Source organism: Neomonachus schauinslandi, chromosome 3 (genome assembly GCF_002201575.2).
Source record: "Neomonachus schauinslandi chromosome 3, ASM220157v2, whole genome shotgun sequence".
NCBI lineage: Eukaryota > Metazoa > Chordata > Mammalia > Carnivora > Phocidae > Neomonachus > Neomonachus schauinslandi.
The window spans coordinates 131,640,297-131,664,884 of NC_058405.1; the positions used below are offsets into that span (position 1 = coordinate 131,640,297).

The window sequence follows — 24,588 nt, forward strand, 5'->3', positions numbered from 1 at the left end:
CCCTCCCTCCCTCCCTCCCTCCCTCCCTCCTTCCTTCCTTCCTTCCTTCCTTCCAAAAGATTTTATTTATTTATTTGACAGAGAGAGAGAGCACAAGCAGGGGGAGTGGCAGAGGGAGAGGGAGAAGCAGGCTCCCTGCTGAGCTAGGAGCCCAATGAGGGACTTGATCCCAGGACCCTGGGATCATGACCTGAGCAGAAGGCAGACACTTAATCAACTGAGCCACCCAGGCGCCCCTCATTTTTTATTTTAATAAAATTCATTGCTTTGGTTATTAGTCACCTCGAGCATCTTTTCATGTTTATTGGCCATTCAGTAATTTTTTTTGTGACTTGTTCATGACCTTGGCTGATTTTTCTATTGAATTGGTTTTTTTTCTTTTTCTTTTTCTTATCCATTTTCAAGTGTTCATTATCAAAGATACTAATCTTTGATCTGTTTTACCTCTTGTAAATATTTTTTTCAATTTGTAATTGTCTTCTGTATAGAAGCTTGATTTATGTAGTCAATTTTTATCTTACAGTTATGGCTTTTGGTTTAAAGTTTTACTTAGTTACACTTTCTACACTTTGAAGTAATGGTGGGGGAATAGTTTATTTTTTCCTGGTACCTTTTTTCACTTTTGATTTGTATGGAATATATTTTGTATATGGTGTAAGATGAAAATAAAATTTACTTCCTGCATAAAAATAATCAATTGTTCTAAAGCAATTTATTGAAAGTCTTCTTCCTTCCACATTGAATTGATATGCCATATTTATGATACTATTTTCACAAATTTATGTAGTCTCTTTCTAGAGTCCATTGTGGTCCACTGAAGATATTGTATTACCACAGATTTTTAATTATAATAGCTTTGTACTACATTTTAAGGTCTAAGTCACTGTCAGTAATCATTTTTTTTCCCCGAGTTTTACTGATTTTTTTTTTTCACACATATGCTCTTCTATTGGAACTTCAGAATTAGTTTGTCATTAGTCTCATTGTGATTTAACTGTAACGGCATTAAGCTTGGTGGAACTGACTTTTAAAAAAATAAAACTGGTTTTTCCATTTAGAGAATGTAGTTTTTCTCTATTCAGATCTTTTATGTTTTTTAGGTAAGATAGTTTCTGCACTCTTCCTAATAAGTTTGTTTCTGGGCATTTTAAGTTTAGTGTGGTTATTTTGTATTGCCACAAAATATCTTACTTGTGATTATTTGGATTGTGAATACAGGATAGTTTGCTTCATTTTTGTTCAGGTATACCAATCATACTTTAAAATAAGTATAAACAAGATTAAAAGAAATGTATATACTTATGTGTACTATTTAAAAATTTTTCAAATAAGCTTTAAGTATTTCTGTCCCTTACATATTCATTAATACAATAAGTTAGAAATAGTTAAGGAATAGAAAATGTGAATTCTTAGGAAATAATCATTTTCTACTAAATGGTTTATAAAGGGTAGAAGTAATAAAGTAATATGTGAAAGTAATAAATTGCAGTTAAAAAATATTAAATCCTGTAATGAGATTTTCTTTTTGTATTCTAGTTGGCATCTAACTAGTATGGTCTTTTATTAGGAGGAAATCCTCCTCAGGCACATATTTTATTTAAAAACTGATTAAAACTATAGTCTTTTAACTTGGTACCTTAAGAATCGTAGAGGAGTAATAAATCAGCTTTGATATTGGCCTGCATTCTGTTTATGGATATTGTATATAGAGGTAATATGTTCCTGGCAGATTAGACATCACTGTTAATTTTTTTCTTTTTCATATTACAGGTTTTGCAAAAGGCATCAAATTAAATCAAGTTCAAATATTCCCTGTGTCCCCAAAGACTTACTGATGATGTCTGAATTTGTTCTTCCAAGATTTATTTTTTGTCTTATTCAGTACTTAAGAGAAGGCTATAATGAACCAGGTATGTTTAATCTACTTTTTGTTAGTACTCTTTTTAAGTTCCCTATTAACACAGTTTAGCATTAATAACAAGGTGAATTTTTTCAGATATCATTTTTTTGCTTAACTTGTTTTATGATATGACTATGAAATACAGAGACTAAATAAAAACATACTTTAGTATACATCAATTACATGACCTGATAGGTACCTTGTAGTAGCACAGTTTGGGACTTTCTGCTCCTGGGATCATAGATGCTTAGGATCAAACTTACTTGGCCTTTAGCAGATGAGGAAATAATCATTTTATGGGGTTAAAGTGACTTTATTTACAATTATATTATGATAGAACAGAATTAAGAAGTCTTGGAAATGTGTGAATTTAACTTAGAGTTTTAGAAGCTAAACTACTCTTTCACCATCTCTCTCTCTCTCCTTTTTTTTTTTTTGTAGATGTCTCTATATTTTTATTCCTCTTCGTATATAGCAACGTATGAGAGAGTCAAATTATTCACTCCCATATTACAGGTAGAATGTATGGGGGTAAGCATCATGATATTATTGAAAAGAAAAAAGAAACATGCAAATTATAGATAATCTTCTTGCCTTTTAAGATTTAGTCACCATCTTGACTAATATACTTCAGTTAAATATTTTGGATTTAGATATTATCTGTTAAAGTTGTCAGTCTGACATTGTGAATTACAGATACCAATTAGTGTGGTATGAAACAAATTTATTAACTTTTTCTGATCTTTTACCTTTCTGATGATACTTGTATTTTTATCATTTAAAGGACTGCATCTTGAATTACTTTTAGAGGTTTTAAATTATTTATTTACTATAAATAATCTTAAATCCAGTTTGAAACTATGGCACACATTTTTATCTATCCCCCCATCATTGAAGTGTGAAGAAACATATAGCATCTTCATCATTTTTTTTTTTTAAAGATTTTATTTATTTATTTGAAAGAGAGAGACACAGTGACAGAGGGAACACAGCAGGGGGGAGTGGGAGAGGGAGAAGCAGGCTTCCCACATAGCGGGGAGCCCAGTGTGGGGCTCAATCCCAGGACCCTGAGATCATGACCTGAGGCGAAGGCAGATACTTAATGACTGAGCCACCCAGGCGCCCCGAATCTTCATCATTTTTAAAAGTACCATATTATTCTCTGAAGGGAGGGAAATCGGAGGGGGAGACGAACCATGAGAGACGATGGACTCTGAGAAACAAACAGGGTTCTAGAGGGGAGTGGGGTAGGAGGATGGGTTAGCCTGATGATGGGTATTAAGGAGGGCATGTATTGAATGGAGCACTGGGTGTTACACGCAAACAATGAATCATGGAACACTACATCAAAAGCTAATGATGTAATGTATGGTGATTAACATAACAATAAAAAAGTAAAAAAATAAAAGTACCATGTTATTCTCATTGTGAGCAAACACTTATACTCTTATTTCTACATTTTAAGCAAAATATACAATCCTTTGTTAACAACTTCCACTCCTCTCAAGTATGTCTTAAAATACAGGAAGAAATATTATTTTGATTCAGCCCCAAACTACTCTCTCTTTGGAATGAAGGAACTAGAGACCAGCTAGGTTATTGAACTTGCCTTTGTGCTATTTCTCATATACTAGTTAACAGAGTTTTTGGAAATTTACATTTTGTATTATAAGTGTCCTATTTTAGAAAGGTAATAAATAGAAATAATTTATTATGAGAACCATTATTTTTTTTTTTTTAAAGATTTTATTTATTTATTTGACAGAGAGAGACACAGCGAGAGAGGGAACACAAGCAGGGGGAGTGGGAGAGGGAGAAGCAGGCTTCCCGCAGAGCAGGGAGCCCGATGCGGGGCTCCATCCCAGGACTCTGGGATCATGACCTGAGCCGAAGGCAGACGCTTAATGACTGAGCCACCCAGGCGCCCCGAGAACCATTATTTTGATTAGAGAGTAATTCATACAAAAGTGTATTATGTTTAATTTTTTTCTTTAGGGACATTTAGCAGTTATAATAGATAGATGACATAGGTACATAGCTTTGATAATTATTTGTTACCATTATCTGAAAATATAAAGGAATGAATGGAAGCACTTTTTTGACTTAAGATGAGTCATGAACTTAGTTTCATGAAATTTTCCTTTCTATATTATCACTTATGCTCAACATTCATTTCTTCTTTCTATGCTAGAAAAATTACTACATTACTTTGTGTAGAGATCACTGTTTAAAATTAAAGAAAGGATTCGAAATCATTTAATCCTGAGGTAATAATAGAAGCTCAGAGATTTTGTTGTTTGGCAGATGCCTTGAGTTCCATTTGTCATTTCATCCTACAATCCTCAGATGAGTGTCAAAGCTTATCTAGAGCCCTTGCAAATGAAGAACAAATGTTAATTAAATATTTGCTGTGTTACTACATAAGTCACTGGGGAGGACATAAAGATGAATAATATACAGGATTAGTTATCCACTGAGAAAGTTAAGGTGTTTTTTTGGTCTGGGTCCCAGGACTCAGAGTGATCTAGAATTTCATTTACAGACCATCTTTGAACTGGGTTGTTAGTTCCTTGGGGGTAGGAACTAGTTCTTACTTAGTTTTGCTTCCCAGTGCCTATCATGTAGTAGATGCTGAATAAATGTTGAATGAAATTGATGTTCCCCTTTCCTGGGCACACAGGCCCCCTATTAGCTCCCTTATAAGCATCCTTTTAGCTAATTATGTCTGAACTCTAAATTTCATTTTTCATTTCTTCAGGACCTCAGTTTCTCTGAAAAATCTTTTCTTTTTTCCCTTTTAAATATTCTTTTTCAGTTGCTGTACAAGTTTTTTCTCTGTTCCTCCAACTCTACTAGGCATATCTTTTCTGGTACTTAAAAGCTAGTAAAAACATTTATGTTTATGAAAACAGTTATTTTTCTCTCTCTTTTTTTTTAAAGATTTTATTTATTTGACAGAGAGAGACACAGCGAGAGGGGGAACACAAGCAGGGGGAGTGGGAGAGGGAGAAGCAGGCTTCCCGCGGAGCGGGGAGCCCGACGCGGGGCTCGATCCCAGGACCCTGGGATCATGACCTGAGCTGAAGGCAGACGCTTAATGACTGAGCCACCCAGGCGCCCCGAAAACAGTTATTTTTCATTTTAGTTGCTTTGACCTCCAGCTAACGTGAGTTTGTATTTTTAGAATATGATAGAGGATGGGTTATTTGCTACACAGGTTTAAATTTAGTGCTGACATAATTGTGTTCTAATATTCTTTTTTTTTTTTCATTTTTTTCTAATATTCATATGCTACTCTCAATATTACTTGATTTCTGTCTTGTTTTATTTTAGGAAGTGATCTTAACTTTTTCTTAAACACTGTCTAATTTTGAAATGGTGTTATGTTTACATTTATATATCTGGAAATAAAGGAGCCTCAAATTGAATGCTTTTTAACCAAATTAAGTGCTTAATACCTTAATGAAGTCATCTCTTTTCTCCATCTACTTTTTCTCAGATGATTGAATTTCTGAGCAAGTCTTCCCTAGGCTGGGGGCTGGGGGCTGGGTGAATAACTACCTTCTTCATTTTTTTTCTAAAGATTTTATTTATTTGAGAGAAAGTGAGTGAGAGCATGAGCAGGGTGGAGGGGCAGGGGTAGAGGGACAGGCAGACTCCCTGCTGAGCAGGGAGCCCAACGTGGGGCTCGATCCCAGGACTCTGGGATCATGACCTGAGCCGAAGGCAGATGCTTAACTGACTAAGCCACCCAGGTGCCCCAATGATAACTACCTTCTAAACAGAGTTTTTTTTTTTTTTTTTTAAGATTATTCATTTGACAGAGAGAGACACAGTGAGAGAGGGAACACAAGCAGGGGGCGTGGGAGAGGGAGAAGCAGGCTTCCTGCCGAGCAGGGAGCCCGATGCGGGGCTCGATCCCAGGACCCTGGGATCATGACTGGAGCCGAAGGCAGATGCCCAATGACTGAGCCACCCAGGCGCCCCTAAACAGAGTTTTTATATTAATTTTTTGATTATAAAATACTCTTATCCAAGCTGCTGTAACTTTAAAAGAATAAAATATTGTTATTTTTTAGCAAAATATTTTGAAGGAAGTTAATTATATGTTTTTTCAGCAGCTGATGTACCATCAGAAAAAGACCTTAACAAAGTCCTTCAGCTTTTGGAACCTCAAATTTCCTTTTTAGAAGATCTAACTAAAATGGGAGGAGCAATGCGGTCTGTTCTTACTCAGGTTTTGACAAACCAACAAAACTACAAAGATCTGACTTCTGGTAAGTAAAACATTAGCATAGAAGAAAGTTAAAATTTGCTTATGTCACTGTAATCATAAGAAATTGTGTATTTTCAAACTTAAATGTAAAATGTAGATTTTTTTTTCCATAAAATGCTAAAGATGGAAGTTATTAAAAGTACTTCTTATTTTATGGATGAAGAAACTGAGTCCCAGAAAAATTAAATGACCAGTTCAGTGCCTCACAACTAACTTATTTAGGAGTTAGCACTAGAATCCAGCTCTCCTCTAAGTTTTGGTGTGACATATTCATAATCTTACTCCACCTCCCCTTCCCCAAACAGTAACAAAACTACTTCTGTGTCTTCATTTTTGGTGTTCTATACTTTTGGATTGTATGGCATAGGATTTTATAATAATGTAGAATTTAAGTTACAAAACTTGGAATTGTTGAGTATGTTTGTATATGATATACTGTTATATAAAATACTTCAGTTTAAAATTCTTCAGGTTAGCTCAGTTTTATAGTACAACAAATACTTTAAATAACATTATTTCTGCTGGCTCCTGAACAACACATTTTGAAAAGTTTATGTTTTCTTTAGAATGGTGAAATTTTCATGTGTATTGTGAACCATATGTTATTCAGAGATAGTCTTATCTGACATTAATTTTTTTCAGCAAATACTTATTAAGCACCTACTATGTGCTTGGTTTTGGGCTAGGTACTAGAGTTTGGGGTAGGCAATGCAAGTAGTAAACCAGGTAATCCTATCCCTGCCCTTATAAAGCTTAAGGTCTAGTGAGTGAGATGGCATTAATACAACTCCCAAACCAAAAAAATTGTATGATTTATAAACTTGTAGTAAATGATATGAAAGGGTAGGGCAAGTGTTTATAAGAGGGAGACTTGATTTCACTGATGGGGAAGATGGGGAAGCTTCACTGAAGAAGTGATACTGAAAGTAAAACCTAATGGTTGAGAGAAAGTCATTTAGCTAGAGGGTGAGGGGTGTTGGGTGGTAATGGGATGGGGTTGTATTCAAGGTAGAGGACATCTTCTGCTTTTGATTTCTGGGCTAGCCCGTATGTCATAAACAACATAAAACTGGAAAAAATGTGAGGCAGCTGTTATCAGGCACTGGACAGAGGGCAGTACAAGACTATAAATCTTTGAGAGAAAAGAAAAGCATGAGATGAACCCCACGATTGCTCCGAATCTCTGTCTAGGGATAACTTCCTGACTGCAGCACGACAAGCTGGTATTGAAGCAGTGTGGTGGCCCACCTGAGGTAAGGAGGTAGAGGTCACAGTTAGGGACAGCTGAAACAGTTGGAAACTGGAATCTTTGAGGTAGAATACCAAGAGGTTTGGGGGCAGATGTATGGGGGGACCTCTGAAAGTGCTTGGCCGAGGACTGAGATACACATGTACAGAAGACTGCCTCAGGCTTATTAGAGAGTGACTGCTATGGGTTTAAAAGCAGAGTAGAGATATAAGAGGTTAAGCAGTTTTCAGAGATGTTGGAGTTTCAGCCCAGCCAGACTGGAGAGAACTTGTTAATACCATAGGCATCTAGTTGAGACAGAGTTTAGAGATTATTCCTGTCAATTTAGAGGGCCTTTTGAGAACCTTAGGCTTTCTACAGACCTGCCCTTATTTTTTATTTTCATTTTTTTTTTTTTATTTTTAGAAAGGGGGACAGAGAGACAGAGTAAGGCAGGGGGGAAGGGCAGAGAGAGAGAGAGAGAGAGATAGAATCCCAAGCAGACTCCATGCCCAGTACAAAGCCCGACATGGGGCTCAATCCCACAACCCTGAGATCATGACCTGAGCTAAAATCAAGAGCTGGATGCCTAACCAACTGAGCCACCCAGGCGCCCCTACAGACCTGCCCTTTACAAACCTTTACCAAACCTTTGTGAGTTTTTAGGTGATCAGGCTGTTAATTGAATGGTCTTCTAGAATTAAAATTAATAATCTTCAAAGGAAGATAATAGAATCCAGAATCTTCTATAATGTGTCATTAGAATGTCCAGCATACAATAAAAACTAAACATGCAGGAAAATAAGAAATTATGCCCTATAACCAAGAAATAGGGCTGTCAATATAAATTGACCTTGAAATGGACCAGATATTGGATTTAGCAGATAAAGATACTAAAGCAACTATTATAGGCGCACCTGGGTGCTCAGTTGGTTAAACATCCGACTCTTGATTTTGGCTCAGTTCACAATCTCAGGGTTGTGAGATTGATCCCTGTGTTGGGCTCCGTGCTGGGCATGAGCCTGCTTAAGATTCTCTTTCTCCCTCTCCCTCTGTCCATTCCCCACTCTCTTAAAAAAAAAAAAGCAACTATTATAAATATGTTCAAGAAATTAAAGGAAGATCTGTTCAAATACTTAAAAGTAAATATGATGTTAATGAGTGAAGAGATAAAGAATCTTAGCAAAGAAATATAAACAATAAAAGAAAATCTAGAACTGAAAATTAGCATTGAGTGCAGTAATTAAAGTGAAAAAATTTACTGGATGGGCTTAGCAGCAGACTGGAAAGGGTAGAAGAAAGACTTAATGAATTTGAAGACAGATTAATAGGTTATTCAATCTGGGGGCACCTGGGTGGATCAGTCAGTTAAGCGTCTGCCTTTGGCTCAGGTCATGATCGATTCTGGGTTCGAGCCCCGCATTGGGCTCCCTGTTCAGCGGGGAGTCTGCTTCTCCCTCTGGCCCTCACCTGCTCATGCTCTCTCTCTCAAATAAATAAGTAAAATCATTAAAAAAAATTGATTATTCATTCTAGAAAACAGAGAGAAAATGCAACAGAGCCTTAGGGACCTGTTAGACAGAATCAGATGCTCTAACGTGCCTGTAATTGGAATCCCAGGAGGATGAAAGAGTATGAATGTGGCAGAAAAGAAACATTTGAAAAAATCATGACTAAAATTTCATCCAAATTGGATGAAAAACATTGACTTATAGATGCAAGATGCTTAATGAACCTCAAGCAGGATAAATATAAAGAATATCAGTCACACCTAGACACCTCCTAGATTCCATGTTGAAATACTTACGGGTGAGAATGAGCTTACTTTTTTAAAAAGGGACTAAAAAAAGGTGTAGTGTTGAAATGAAATGAATGTAGGGTGATAGTGGCACAAATAAGGTTACCACAATTAGCCTAGATCCATGGCTCTCATGGGCCATGTGATATTTTATATCTTATCCTGAATGTATTGGGAAGTCATGGAAATATTTTAAGAGTGACATGATCAGATATGTGTTTTAAAAAGATGACTTGCTATTTTGCCAAAAATAGATTGGAAGGGGCAAGAATAGAAAAACTCAACTGCAGCCTAGGATAAAGATGATGGTAGCTTGTATTTGAATTTTGGAGACAAAGCTGGAGAAAGATCAAATTATACCTGGTGGTCTGTTTGCTATTTCTTCAAGCCTTATTTAGAATCTCAGCTGTTGTGGAAGAAAGCAGCAAGTTGTTCTTAATCATTATAAGAATGTATACCTTAGGAATGATTTATGATAATTGTCTTATTTCTACAATTCCTTTTTAATTATTTCTTGAAATAAAAAAAACAACTCAACAGAAATCCTTGGCTGACTTTTAGTGATGGAAATCACGTTAAATTTTGGTTCAGAAGTTTAAAATTTATAGGCTACTGCACTTGTAGTTACTGCTTGCTTATTCACTGGCTAGCCATGTTTTTAAGCCTCCATTATTTACTTGAGAGAGAGATAGGGAGAGAGAGCATGAACAGGGGAACGGGGAGGGGCAGAGGGAGAGGGAGAAGCAAGCTCCCCGCTGAGCAGGGAGCCCCACACGGGGCTTGATCCCAGGACTGTGGGATCACAACCTGAGCTGAAGGCAGACGCTTAACCGACTGAGTCACCCAGGCGCCCCTCCATTTCTTTACTTTTAAGAATGGTAATTATAGGGGTACCTGGATGGTTCAGTTGGTTAAGTATTCGACTCTTGATTTTGGCTCAGGTTATAATCTCAGGGTTGTGAGATTGAGGCTTGTGTTGGGCTCTGTGCTGGATGTGGAGCCTGCTTAAGATTCTTTTTCTCTCCCTCTGCCCCTACCCATCTTCTTAAAAAAATGGTTATTATACATTCATTTTTCTCAGGCTTGTTGTGAGGGTTGATAAAATATATTTTGTTACTTAAAAAGTATTATAAATTTGGGGCGCCTGGGTGGCTCAGTCGTTAAGTGTCTGCCTTCGGCTCAGGTCATGGTCCCGGGGTCCTGGGATCGAGCCCCGCTTGGGGTTCCCTGCTCGGTGGGAAGCCTGCTTCTCCCTCTCCCACTCCCCCTGCTTGTGTCTCTCGCTGTGTCTCTCTCTGTCAAATAAATAAATAAAATCTTAAAAAAAAAGTATTATAAATTTCATCTGTCATGATTGAGGTAAATACATGGCTTTTATTATTCAGGAGACATTTAGTCATTTCTTACATAGGATGCTTAGAAGGTCTTTATTCTTTATAAACTAAGTGTATTATTATTATTTTTTTTGAACTAAGTGTAACTTTTTAATATTGGACTTGAAGGATGGATATATTCCTGACTGTTTAATAAGTGCTAGAGTGTTGTTGTTGTTGTTTTTAAATCAGCCCAGAGAGACAGATATTTAAAAAACAAACTGTTCTATTGCAATTATTAGGCTAGCAAACAGAGGAAATACAGAAAAGCTCAACAAATATTAAAGAAGTTCACTTATATATTTTTATAATTGGAGAGCTTGGGACCTTAATTTAAGATACATAATTTGCCTAGGAGGTATCAAATGCCATGGTAATTTGGCTTTCAGACAGAGTAATTTTTTACTTTTAAAGAGTTCTCAAAATATATACTAAAATTTCTTTTACTATCATTCCATTCTCCATAAATACATTAAAAAATAAAACAAAAATTGGCAATAATTAATAAGCTGCTATACTAAAGCGAAAGTTTTAGGATTGTGTAACTCTAGAACCTAAGCTTTTCAATATTTTTTGGAATAAATTAGTTTTTACTGATATTTCTATAGAAATTATACTTTTAATTCTTTAAATATGATGGAAAAAGTTTGATAAAGCAGGAATTAAGAGTAATATCAGTTATAGTATTTGAAAATTCCACTCAGACATTATTTTATCCAGGAAGCCTTTCCTAAGTATTTTGCTTCGGGTAAGTCTAATGGCACAGTATTATGAGATCATAGATTGTCAAACCAAATGGTTTGTCACTTGTCACTTACCATATTATTTACCTTTCTCTACATGAATTTTCAAGTTCCTTAAGGCAGGAAACATACTCTTGTTAATCTTTGCACCTCCTGTGACTGGCATATTTTAGATACTCAGTTACCTAGTAGATTTTATTATTCATTATAAGCATGCTCTGCATTGTTGTCTGAAGCTGTTTGATATTCATTCTAGGGTTCTCCTGCCATTGGAATATTTAGCTATTTTATATATGTATATATATTAATTACTGAGATTGCTTTACTTATATTTTGAATGGAATTTTTTTTTCTGATTTTAAATTTGTTTTAAATATTAGGTCTTGGAGAAAATGCTTGTGCAAAGAAAAGTCATGAAAAGTACCTTATAGCTTTGAAGAGCTCTGGACTTACATATCCTGAGGATAAACTTGTGTATGGTATACAGGAGCCATCAGCTGGCACTAGCACTCTGGCAGCTCAAGGTTTGTCTGTTTTAATTGGAACAGTGATAACTTTTCTGTATTAAAACAAAAAGACCCTCAAACTTGACTTATTATTGAAGAAATTTAAATAACGTGTGATTCTTTTTAAGGAAAGTAGTAAAAATGTAGAAGCAAGAAAGCATAGATGGGCCAAAGAAGAGAATGTGTTTTTCTTAAATGGAATTTGGTTAGTTTATTAAGGTTCTAGTTCTAACTCATGAAAAACATTGCTATTTAAGAATAGCCCAAAACTTTAGTATCTCAATATTTTAACAAACCATGGTTTAAAACTAAGAAGTAAGAGATCCTTCTAAAACACCATTTGTGATGATTAAATCTGGATTTTTACTAGAGATTTCTTTGGAAGCATAAATCTATTAGATCCGAATTTATTAAAGATAAATGTTGAACTCTGCCAAGATATCTGTTAGAATGAGTTGTCTTAAGGTAATAAAACTTGGCTTTTTGTTTATGTCTCAAAATAATTTTAAAGTAAGTCAATATGTAACAGTTATGAAGGAAACTTTTTTTCCTTTCCAAAGGTTTTGCAGGTGCAACAGGAACATTGGGACAGCTAGATTCCTCAGATGAGGTGAGATTTAAAACTTTTTGAAAATAGAATTTAAAAAGTTTTAGAACTATACAGATTTGTGGATATTATTTTAGTTTAAGTTCCTCATTTTGTAGACAAGGACACTGAAGCCTAGAGTGGAATAACTTAGCCAAGATTTCAGTTACCAGATTTTTGCTTCTTCTTTATAATTCATCTCTTTCTCACAGTTTAGAAATGGGAGATAGAAAGAGATAGAGATCTTTCCTAGGTAGATATCCCTAAATTGATCCAAATTGTCATAATATAGTGAAATTGTTTTAAGAAATTTAGCTAAGTTTGGAACAATGTATTAAAAGAATATAAAAGGTAACTGCTTTTCTAATCTCATAATAAGTTACACCTTGTATGTTATACCTTATTTAAAAAAGCAATGTACTTGGAAATAGACTGTTGGTTTGAAATTTCAACTTTTATAGTATTTATTAGGCAAATAGTAGTGCTTATTAAATATTTCTGATAAATCCTTTGTAGCATTCCTATATTTTATTAGTATACAATTTATAACAGAATTGTTTTACAAATATTTGTCTATAATCTTGATGCTTATGAAGTGTAAATTTCATATTTTTTTGTCAAATTTAATGATTAAGAAATTAAAAACCAAATTGTGTTACATTTAAACATACTTTTTAAGTATAACTTTTTTCTTTGAAAACCCATTTTAATTTGATAATATCACATGAACTAAGCAAAATACCCTCTTTTTGAAAATATGATTTCTGTTATTGATGTCTTGTAATTGATTTAATGCCTTATAATTTAAACTTCCTAGTGGTATTTTTCCCCTCTGAAAAGGCTCCCACAAAATGCAACATTTTCTGGACAAACAGTTTAAAGAGTTTTCAACAAATTGGAGAGGAAGTTTCATATGCTGTTTACAAGGTTGACTCTGGAATTAGAGTGCCTGGGTTTGAAACTGGCTCCTGTACCAATTAGTAGTGTGATTTTGGGCAAGTGTCTTAACTTCTCCGTGCCTAAATTTCCTCTTCTGCAAAATGGAAGTAATAATAGTATTGCCTGGGGTTATTATGAGGATTGAATGAGTTCATATATGAAAGCACTTAGAGCTGTAGTGCCTGGCATATTGTAAACACTAAGTATGTGTCTGTAAAATAAAATAAAATCATTTAAAAATTAAATTATTTAAAATAATTTAAAAATACTGTAAATAGTTAACTATAACTTTTGCTTTTTTCAACTTCAAAGAGTTACAAACAATGTTGCTATAATGACAAATGGGAAAAACTTACTGGTATTTAAAATAGACTTTCAAAAAAAATAAAATAGACTTTACAAAATACATATAAACATTATCCATTATTTCAACTAAAATAGTATTAATTCCATTTTGAAGCTAGGAGAGGGGAGTGACGGAGGTAAGAATACCAATTCTTCATATGTCAAAGAAGGAAGAGATTAGATAATAGACATGTGGTTTTATTTTATTTTATTTTTTTAAGATTTATTTATTTTAGAGCACGTGCAGGCAAATTAGTGGGGGGTCGGGTGAGGAAGGGCAGAGAATCCTCAAGCAGACTCCCCACTGAGTGTGGACCCTAACATGGGGCTTCATCCCAGGACCCTGAGATCATGACCTGAGCCAAAATCAAGAGTTGCACACTTAACCAGTCAACTGAGCCATCTGGGTGCCCCTAGACATTTTTTTGTTGTTGTTAAGACTTTATTTATTTATTTTGAGAGAGAGAGAGACAGAGAGAGAGAGCGCGCGCGCGCGCATGCGGGGGAGGGGCAGAGGAAGAGAGAGAATCTCAAGCAGACTCCACACCAAGCACGGAGCCTGACTCACGGCTTGAGCTGAAATCAAGAGTCAAATGCTTAACCAGCTGAGTCACCCAGGCATCCCTGGACATGTGGTTTTTAGTAACTTATTCTGCTCTATTCTTTCTTTTTTTTTTTAAGAGAGAGAGGGACAGAAAGAGTGAGTGAGCTGGGGGGACAGGGGCAGAGGGAGAGGGAGAAAGAATCTTACCGAGGTCCCACGCCCAGCGCAGAGCCCAACGCAGGGCTTGATCTCACCACCCTGAGATCATGACCTGAGCTGAAATCAAGAGTGGGTCGCTTAAGTGATTGAGCCACTCACGTGCCCCTATTCTGCTTTCTTTAAGGGCATTTTGTGGGGAGGCAGAATGGCCTTTCAAAAGGTGAGATCTGGGAATACTTAGAAATTGAATATGAGTGGGGAGCATGAGCACGTTTTTGTTTAAAGCCAACCAGACAGGAAGGGAGCCTTGTATCTATTGTCAGTAGTACCTTTAGAAAATTGATTTCATAATGAAATCGTTTAGTGATGTTACAGGACATTTTTTTAAAGATAATCTAAACATCTTGATGTGATCTAGAACAATAAAAATCTATAGTTATGCTTGTTTATATGGTAGGTTAAAACCTTCATATTATTTTAGCATCCTAGCCTTATGCATCTAATAGCTGTGATAACAATTCTACTTTATTTTCATGAATTGAATCTGATTTCTGGGCATGTAGAAAGCTGATCTTCAACATAGATACTTTCTCCTCTGTCTAGGAAAGAACTAAGTCATTTTTGCCTTGGCCTCAACTTTCCAGCTTACCTTTTAAATTGCCATGGATTTTATGGTAGGGTGCTAGAAGGAAATCCTTTTTTTTTTTTTTTTTAAAGATTTTATTTATTTATTTGACAGAGAGAGAGACAGCGAGAGAGGGAACACAAACAGGGGGAGTGGGAGAGGGAGAAGCAGGCCTCCCGCTAAGCAGGGAGCCCGATGGAGGGCTCGATCCCAGGACTCTGGGATCATGACCTGAGCTGAAGGCAGACGCTTAATGACTGAGCCATCAGGCGCCCCAGGAAATCCTTTTTTTTTAAAAAAAGATTTTATTTATTTATTTATTCATTCATTCATTCATTCAGAGAGTGAACTGGGGGAGGAGACAGAGGGAGTGGGAAAGAGAATCTCAAGCAGACTCCATGCTGAGTGCAGAGCCTGATGTGGGGTTCGATCTCATGACCCTGAGGTCATGACCTGAGTCAAAACTAAGAGTTGGACACTTAACTGACTGAACCACTCAAGCACTCCTAGAAGGAAATCCTTTTGTGTGTGTTGGGGAGAGAAGTAATTTCTGGGTGGATATCAGAGGATTTGAAATAAAGCTTTTCTTTGTTCATTGCCATTGCTTCTAAACTGTCCTTCTTAACGTCTTTTCTTCTGTTCTTTCTGTTCATTCCTCTTGGATTCTTTGTTTCAGCAACTTTTGTGTGTAATATGTTTTATATAATAATTTGTTCCTTAATTATGATTATGTCTCAATGTGAATATCATCTTAAAAACTTCTTGATGGTGACAAGTTCAAAATAGTTCATTTCATCTATCCTCAAAGTACATCATTTTTTGAGAGTAGCTGAGAATTATTGTTAGAACATGTGATACATATTTAACTTATATATTTAAAAGTAGTTTAGACTCTGTTTTTAAATCATATTTTGTAATTTAAATTTTAATCTATTTAAAAGTACTTTTTATAGCTTATATATTTATTATAATTTCTAGTTGGGATAAAAATGGGGTCATTTGGGCATTTGAAAACTTAAGAATTTGAAGTAGAGTTGTTTAGCTACAAGTGAATTGAAGGGATATCTATTTTAGTTTTTTTTGTTTTAAAGATTTTACTTATGTGAGAGAGAGAGCAACAGAGTGAGAGAGAGAGAGATCACGAGTTGGGGGGGGCAGAGGAAAAGGGAGAAGCAGGCTCCCTACTGAGCAGGGGGCTCGACATGGGGCTCGACATGGCGCTCAATCCCAGGACACCTGAGCCAAAGGCAGAGGCTTAACCAACTGAGCCACACAGGCACCCCTACTTTAGTTTTTTCTTTAAGAGAAACTTCAGCTTTTTAGAGTTAGGCAGACCTCAGTTTGAATTTTGTCTCATAATATCATTTTTTTTTGCTGGGTTATTTAACTTTGGAACATCCATTTTCTTTTGAAAAAATGATGAGAAATCTGTTAGGATTAAATGGGATAACATATAAAGTACCTATCACAGATTAGACACAGATTAGACTCTTGATAAATGTTTTTGTCCTAGTACTTTATGTGAGGAGTTTATCAAATATTTGAATTTTTGAGCTATTGTGGGTCATATTATACACATTTCTACTCATCTTTGCAGAGGAAGTAGTTTACTAAAACATGTTTTAAAACAATGAAGTTCATTTTTAAAAATTTAATTGAAATATTACCTAAGTAATGCACAAATATATTGTAGTTGTTTTGCCAGATTTTATTTGTAAGATAAAATAAAAGTCCCCTCTCTGCCCTTCCTAATAGCAGCTCTTCTCTGGGTAACTACAGTTAATAGTTTGGATGTCCTTGACAGACCCTCTTCTATGGAGTTAAATAACTATGTGTTTATAGAAATGTATTGTGTGTGTGTTTGTGAATAAATAAAAAATGTTATGCCATTTTGTGTCCTTTTATTTGCTCCATAATGTACTGTGCAGATTCATCTTTGTCAGTACTCTTTTCTTTCAATTTGCTACATGGTATTCTGAAATATGAATTAAACTACAGTTTATCCAATCATTTCCTTAATTTGCAGTTTTTTATGACAAGATACAGGGCTTACATTTCTTTTTGTGGAGATGTGCAAGTATTTCTCTAAGATGTGGAATTGCTAGGTCACAGTATGCATATCTTAAATTTTAATAGATTGTATTTCTTTCTGATTATAAAATCACACACATATTTAACATGAAAAGTATGGAAAAGTATAAAAATAAGACTATTACCCAGGGCCTGTTGTAAAAGGTTTTAGTGATAAAGCCAGGAAATTTTCTATTTTAAGATTGTGATTTTTAAAAAAGATTTTTTTTTTTTAAAGATTTTATTTATTTATTTGACAGAGAGAGACACAGCGAGAGAGGGAACACAAGCAGGGGGAGTGGGAGAGGGAGAAGCAGGCTTCCCGCTGAGCAGGGAGCCCGATGCGGGGCTCGATCCCAGGACACTGGGATCATGACCTGAGCCGAAGGCAGACGCTTAACGACTGAGCCACCCAGGCACCCCAAAAAAGATTTTATTTATTTGTCAGAGAGAGAGAGAGCGTGCGAGAGAGCGAACACACAAGCAGGGGGAGTGGCAGGCAGAGGGAGAAGCAGGCTCCCCGCTGAGCAAGGAGCCCGATGCAGGACTTGATGTGATCATAATTTTTAATACAAAAATATATTCATTTATCATTTATGTTTTATTGTGTACCACAAAGTCTTTGGTTTTTGGTTCTTTTTTTAAAGATTTTATTTATTTATTTGAGATAGAGGGCGTGAACTCGCACGCGCGCCAGCACAAGCCCAGGGTGGGCGGGCGGGGAGAGGGGCAGAGGGAGAGGGAGAAAACAGGCTCTCCGCTGAGCAGGGAGCCTTATGCTGGGCTCCATCCCCAGACCCTGGGATCATGACCTGAGCTGAAGGCAGATGCTTAACCGACTGAGCCACCCAGGCACCCTTGCTTTTTGGTTCTGAACACATTTTCAAATCTTGAGTTAAAAATAGAAGAATCATATAATACAACAAAAGCAAAAATGAGAATCAGGAGGAAGCAGTTCGAAGGCTGTAAAAATTACAAATGCTAGAGCTTAAAGTTCATTTTGCTTCATTTATAGATGAAGAAGCTGAATTCCATGGAAATAACAGGCTCACTCAGGCTAGTGAATTTCATTTACTAGTTTGTGATAGAGTTGGAAGTGGACACTAGGTCTCTTACCTAGTTGGTTTAGAGTTCTTTCTGTAAAGTGGATAAACTACTGTTTTATACTATTGCTGTGCAACACATTTGTCCTAAACTTTGTGGCCTAAGATTACCTTTTTTTTCCCCTCACAATTTTATGACTCAGGAATTTGGGACCCGCAGGTGGGCATTTCTCACTTGGGTTCCCTCATGGGGTTCTAATTAGTTGTTGGCTGCCACTGCAGTCCTCTAAGGCTCAGCTGAAGTGGAGCTTTAAGGTGGGTTACGGACAGGACCAGTTGTTGATTGCTTACTGTGGACAGGGAGCTCAGCTGGCTTTTGACCAGAGTGCCTACAGGTGGCTTCTCCAGAGTGGTGGTCTCAAGTTGTTACATAGTTAGTGGCTTCTCCCAGATTAAGAGCTGGAGAGTAGAAGCTAAAGAGCCTTTTCTGACCTGGCCTTAGAAGTTACATAGTGTCACTTCCAACTGCATATTATGAGTTGGGAGTTGTCAAGGTGGGCCCAGATTCAGTGGGAGGGGACATAGATCCCACCTCTAGAAGAAGGAGTGTCAAAGAATTTGTAAACACATTTCAAAACTTCCATAACCAAGAGATGACTTTGCCATTGTTTTCCCTGGATTCACTTGCTATCCAAAATAATGACTAGTGATTATAGCTAACTAACATACCAACAATTGATCATAGATCTTTTCCATCTATTCAGTGATTTTTTTGGTTGGGAAAACTGTCAAATGACAATGAAATAATGCTGCAATCAGAAATGGCTGTTGTAGGGTTTTAATTAAAATTGGAGTTTTCCTAAAGTATAGTAGTTACTATTGTAGATCAAGAAAATGAAAGCTTACATTTAAGATTATAAGATATATTTTTTAAAGTTGATCTTTACCTTTGTGAACTCTTTTTAACTCTGTAAAGGAGAAGGTTGATGCAGGGATAAGATAAAAAGAGTATGACAGGAGAGTACCTAGATACAGATGTTCTTGAACAAATACCTATTTATGCCATTTAAAATTCATTAAGGCTATCGGGCGCCTGGGTGGCTCAGTTGTTAAGCCTATGCCTTCGGCTCAGGTCATGTTCCCCGGGTCCTGGAATTGAGCCCTGCATGTGGCTCATTGCTCAGCAGGGAGCCTGCTTCTCCCTCTGCCGCTCTCCCTGCTTGTGTGCGCGCTCTCTCTCTCTGACAAACAAATAAATATCTTAAAAAAAAAAGAAAGAATAAAAGGTTCCAAGATGTATATAATGTCCTACTCCCAAGTCAATATTTTATTTATTTTTATTTATTTATTTATTTAATTTTTTTTTAAAGATTTTATTCATTTATTTAAGAGAATGAGAGAGAGAGAGAGCACATGAGAGGGGGGAGGGTCAGAGGGAGAAGCAGACTCCCCGCTGAGCAGGGAGCCCGATGCGGGACTTGATCCCGGGACTCCAGGATCATGACCTGAGCCGAAGGCAGTTGCTCAACCAACTGAGCCACCCAGGCGCCCCAATATTTTATTTTTTTAAAAGATTTATTTATTTATTTGAGGGCGCCTGGGTGGCTTAGTCATTAAGTGTCTGTCTTCGGCTCAGGTCATGATCCCAGGGTCCTGGGATGGAGCCCTGCATGGGGCTCCCTGCTCAGCGGGAAGCCTGCTTCTCCCTCCCCCACTCCCCCTACTTGTGTTCCTTCTCTCGCTGTGTGTCTCTCTATCAAATAAATAAATAAAATAAAATAAAAAAAGGATGAGAAGAGGACGGTGACATCTTAATTACTACTATAGAGAAGTGATTGTAACAATTAAAAAATGTTGTAAGAATTTAGAATTGGAGAGACCCTAGAGGTAATCTGCTCTTATCACTTTGTTTTAAAAATGAAGAAACAGATTTGAAACTATAACAGCAGCAAGATTTCTATTTGTAAAGAGTTTTATTGAATGAAGGTACATATTGCAGTCTACTTAATTTCATTCATACAAGTTGTGTCAGAAATTTTTCCCTGCTGTCCCTAGAACATTATGTACTCAGCAGTGCTATTTATACACATGACATTCTTCATACTACTACTACTTATTCTTTATTTGTATAGCTCATATGAAATAGGAGTAGAAAATGTTGTTTGTGTTGTATGGAACTGAAAAGAAAAGTATTTAACTTTATAAAGTATTTTTTAATTTATATTATATTAATTTTTTGTTTAGATTTATTTGTAACCATCAGATAATTCAGTTCAAAAGAAAATTATCTCTAGTATTATATGTACATGGGTCTAATTAGAGAGTTTGTCAGAAAATAGGATCTTTTAAATCAAGATAACTTTTTAAGATTATATTCACCGTGGCCATTACCATAGCAATGTCCATTTATCTGTGTGCAGTGACCAGATCATTAATTTCTGTGACATTGATGTACTTAACTGTTAATACAAATGAAGACATTTAAGACACTTTTCCCTCTGTGTAACTGTAAAACTATGTCCGTTGTGCAAATATTAAAAAATAGAAAAAAGCATAAAAAAGAAAACATTTACCTTCAGCTGTACCATCCAGAGATAACCATTGTTTATTAATTTTTCTTGTTTACTTCTAATCTTTTTTTTCTGCATACTTTTAGGTAATTGAGAAATACTTAAAGTAAGTTACTATGTAAATATGCTTTTAGTACTCTTGTCTTTATCAAGACAGAATCCAGATGAACAGTTAAAACTAATTTGTCAAAATATAGCAAAAGCAAGATTATTGAAATTAAAAGATGGAGTTGCTTTTCATAAATTAATAGGTAAAAGAAAAAATTAGTTGTATTTTTGGAGATAGGAGGTTAATTCTAATCATAAATTACATTAATGGTTAAAAGTGAGATAGGGAATCATAGAAACTTTTGGTGGGAGGGCCTTAGAAATGTCTAAAGTATTGCTTTTCTAGTGCAGGAATTGATTTTACAACATTCCTGACAGTTGGTAAACCTTTTCATAAACACTTCCAATGATAGGGAGTTTACCTAGTTTCTGAGGCAACTTGTTCTTTTGTTTGATAGCTCTAATTGTTAGAATGTTCTTCTCAATACTGTGTTAAATACTGTAATTTTCACACGTTTCTTATTTTTTCCTTTAGAAAGATTTATATTTTTTTAAAGATTTATTTATTTGAGAGCTAACGAGCACACAACGATGGGGAGGGGCAGAGGAGAGGGAGAAGCAGACTCCCCACTGAGCAGGGAGCCCTATGCGGGGCTGATCCCAGGACCCTGAGATCATGACCTGAGCTGAAGGCAGATGCTTATCTGCCACCCGGGTGTTCTTGAAATATTTTTATTTTTACTTCATAAGACACCTCCTTAAATATTTAGCTTTAATTATTTAATATTCTGTGCTGTACATGCCTTTTTCATCTATTCACTCCCTTTTAAGTGTGTGATTTGATTCAGTACACAGGCATGGGCTATCTTTTGATAAGCATACTGTTTGTTAAGGTCCAATTTTTTTTTTAGCCTTTTAGCATCTATGCTAGACCGTTGGCCAGAACCCAGTGGTCAAAAATGAAATGTCTAGGTTTTGACCCTCCCACCCCCCCAACACTGAACAGTTGACAAGCTAGAGGTCCTTCTCTGCTTTGTACTTGTAGAGTTGATTTAAAGTAAACTATCTCTGGGCACGTGGGTGGCTCAGTCGGTTAAGCGGCTGCCTTCAGCTCAGGTCATGATCCCAGGGTCCGGGGATCGAGTCCCACATTGGGCTCCCTGCTCGGCGGGGAGCCTGCTTCTCCCTCTCCCTCTGCCTGCCTCTCTACCTACTTGTGCTCTCTCTCTCTCTCTGTCAAATAAATAAATAATCTTAAAAAAAAAAACTATCTCAGATTATAGTGACTTAAATCTTTGTTTCATTTTATTGTTCTAGTCTTCAAGATCTTCTTTGGATTTTATTTTTATACCCTGATATGTTAAATATTCCTTTTAGCCTTGTATATTCTGTATTAACAGCCTTTGAGTATTATTTTAACCTTCTGTGAATTTACCTGACTTCTTTTTATGGAGCTCACATTTTTTTCATCTGTCTAGTAAATTCATCAAAGAAAATAAGAAAGGTTAATTTGGTTGAGAAACCATCTGTAAATTTTGCAGGCTAGGAGTTTGAATCTATCTCATTTTGGGCATTATACGTATTTTGTGCCTGAAACACATATGGCAATGTGTCACTTCCCTGCCCAGGGATTAGTTAAGATTTCGAAAGTGTTTCTCTGGGCTGCACAAATGCTGTCTGGATTGAGGTTGTACTTGATTTATTTCCTTCCTTGTCCATTGGACCATGATTTTCTCCCAGCTTTCTATACTGCTTCTTCATGGATAAATAGGGAAGAACTAAAACTTAACATCACGGATTTGGGGTTGGGTGTGGTATTGTGGTCGTAACTATATTTTCATCTTCCTTAATCCTGAAATTCCCACCAGTGGGGGTTCTTCCATTGTTAAAAGTATTGTTTTTTTCTCAAGATAAAAATATGGGACTTGTAATAGATAATATAGTATCTTGAGCAGATCGTCACAGTTAGGATTAGAAATCAGAATCATATTTAAAATTTATTTATTGGGTGCCTGGGTGGCTCAGTTGGTTGGGCATCTTCCTTCAGCTCGGGTCATGATCCCAGGATCCTGGGATCGAGTCCCACATCAGGCACCCTGCTTGGCAGGGTGTCTGCATCTCTCTCTGCACGTGCCTCCCCCACCGCTTATTCTCTCTCTCTCTCTCATATAAATAAATAAAATATTTTTAAAAATTTATTTATTAACTTAAAACTATAATCCATATTCATTGTTGAATAAATAGAAAATAAATGTTAATAAAAATGTAAAATTATATATTACTCTATCATTTAGAGGTGGCTTATTGTAAACATCTCTATTTTAACATCTCTATTGTATATTTTAATGGTTTAATGGTTTCATGCTATACATGCTATTCTGTAACCTGCTTTTCTCACTAATGACCGTTTTGAACATTATAAGGAATATATTTTAACAGCTTTTATATGTATATGTTATCAGTACTTGAATGGTTTCATACTCTATATGCTATTCTATACAGCATGCTTTTTTCATTTTTAATAATGGTTTTTGAAGAAATATCTGGTCACAATGAAAATAGAGCCTCTGGCATTGTTTTCCTTTGAGTACAGGTATGCTATAATTTATTTACCTAATCTCCTGCTGTTGGAAGCCAAAGATTCTTTTATTTTGCTATTATAAATAACATTGTGATGAATAGTTATGCATATAGTCCTTATTCACTTGTCTGTTTATTTAGAATAAATTCCTATAACTGAAACTTCTGTTACAATGATAAATATACCTAAAGGCTTTTGACATGTGTATTGACAAATTGCCATTCAGAAAAATTACAAGACTATGTATTTTCCCATCATTCCTTTAATCTCCCGTCCTAGCTGTATTTGTTAATCTACCATGATGTGAAACCCAACTCACTGGTCTGTTTCCAGACTTTTGTCGTTGTGCTTTTGTTCATGCTGTCTTTTCTTGGAATGGCTTTCCTCTCCTTTGCTTGGTTACTTTTACTTGTTTTTTAGACTGTAAGGTTGGGAAATTTATAGAACTTTGTTATGCCATGACCATTGCTTGATCAAGGATACTCTTTTTATAGAAAGTTTATATATGAAATTATGAAGTAATCCTAGCCTGGGTTATAAAATGGTTTTTTTCCAGATTGGGAGAACAGTTTCACAAATGGCTGATAGCTGGACCTCACACTTTAGAACTCCCTGCGCCCTGTGTCATGATTTTATATTTTTGTGTCTGTTTTTTGTCTTTTAAGGCTCCAAATTTCATTTTGGCAAGTTACTCCAAGAGAAAGTGAGGGTGGTGGAAGAGGAGGAGGGGAGTGTAGTTTGGCTGTCAGTACTGCTGCCAGCTGGTAGATGGTCAGAGAGGACTGGCAAAGGGGGGATTTCACGGGGAGGGCATATGAAAGTGCTGAGTAAATGCCCATTGACTGAGCCAAATGTTATCTTTGGAAACCCCCAGCCCTGAGGATGGATGCTAGGTTTGCCAGAAACCTGAAGTTAAGGCTCTGGTGTGTAGGCCAAGGAAGCCATACCAGCAGATAAAACAGCAGCATGAAGCCAAGGCTACTTTTCTGCTTTGGAGATTTGATGGGCTGTAATTGAGAAAGTATCTGGGAATATGTACTATAGTTCTAACTGCCACCACCAGCATAACACCTTTGTTAGTACAACAGATTGTATACAAAATACTACTACACATGTCTTTATAAGATCATTGGCTCATATGTGTTTGGAAAATAGGAAAAAGATGTCAGTTTAACATGGAGGTTTGGGATTCCTATGTAGTCTTTCCTAATTCAGGAGAGCTAGGATAATAGGGGTAGAATCCTATCCTTTAGC

The 24,588-nt window shown here is 36.2% G+C and overlaps 1 protein-coding gene across 1 annotated transcript in view; it reads left to right on the top strand.

Annotated features, from left to right (window-relative positions):
* The window catches only part of UBR3 (ubiquitin protein ligase E3 component n-recognin 3), a 229,045-nt gene that overhangs the window by 34,653 nt on the left and 169,804 nt on the right, over nt 1-24,588 (top strand). The window contains exons 2-5 of the mRNA XM_044913670.1: nt 1,771-1,910; nt 6,019-6,177; nt 11,699-11,842; nt 12,385-12,434. Coding sequence (XP_044769605.1) covers nt 1,771-1,910; nt 6,019-6,177; nt 11,699-11,842; nt 12,385-12,434 — 493 coding nt within the window. The remainder of the gene's footprint in view (nt 1-1,770; nt 1,911-6,018; nt 6,178-11,698; nt 11,843-12,384; nt 12,435-24,588) is intronic.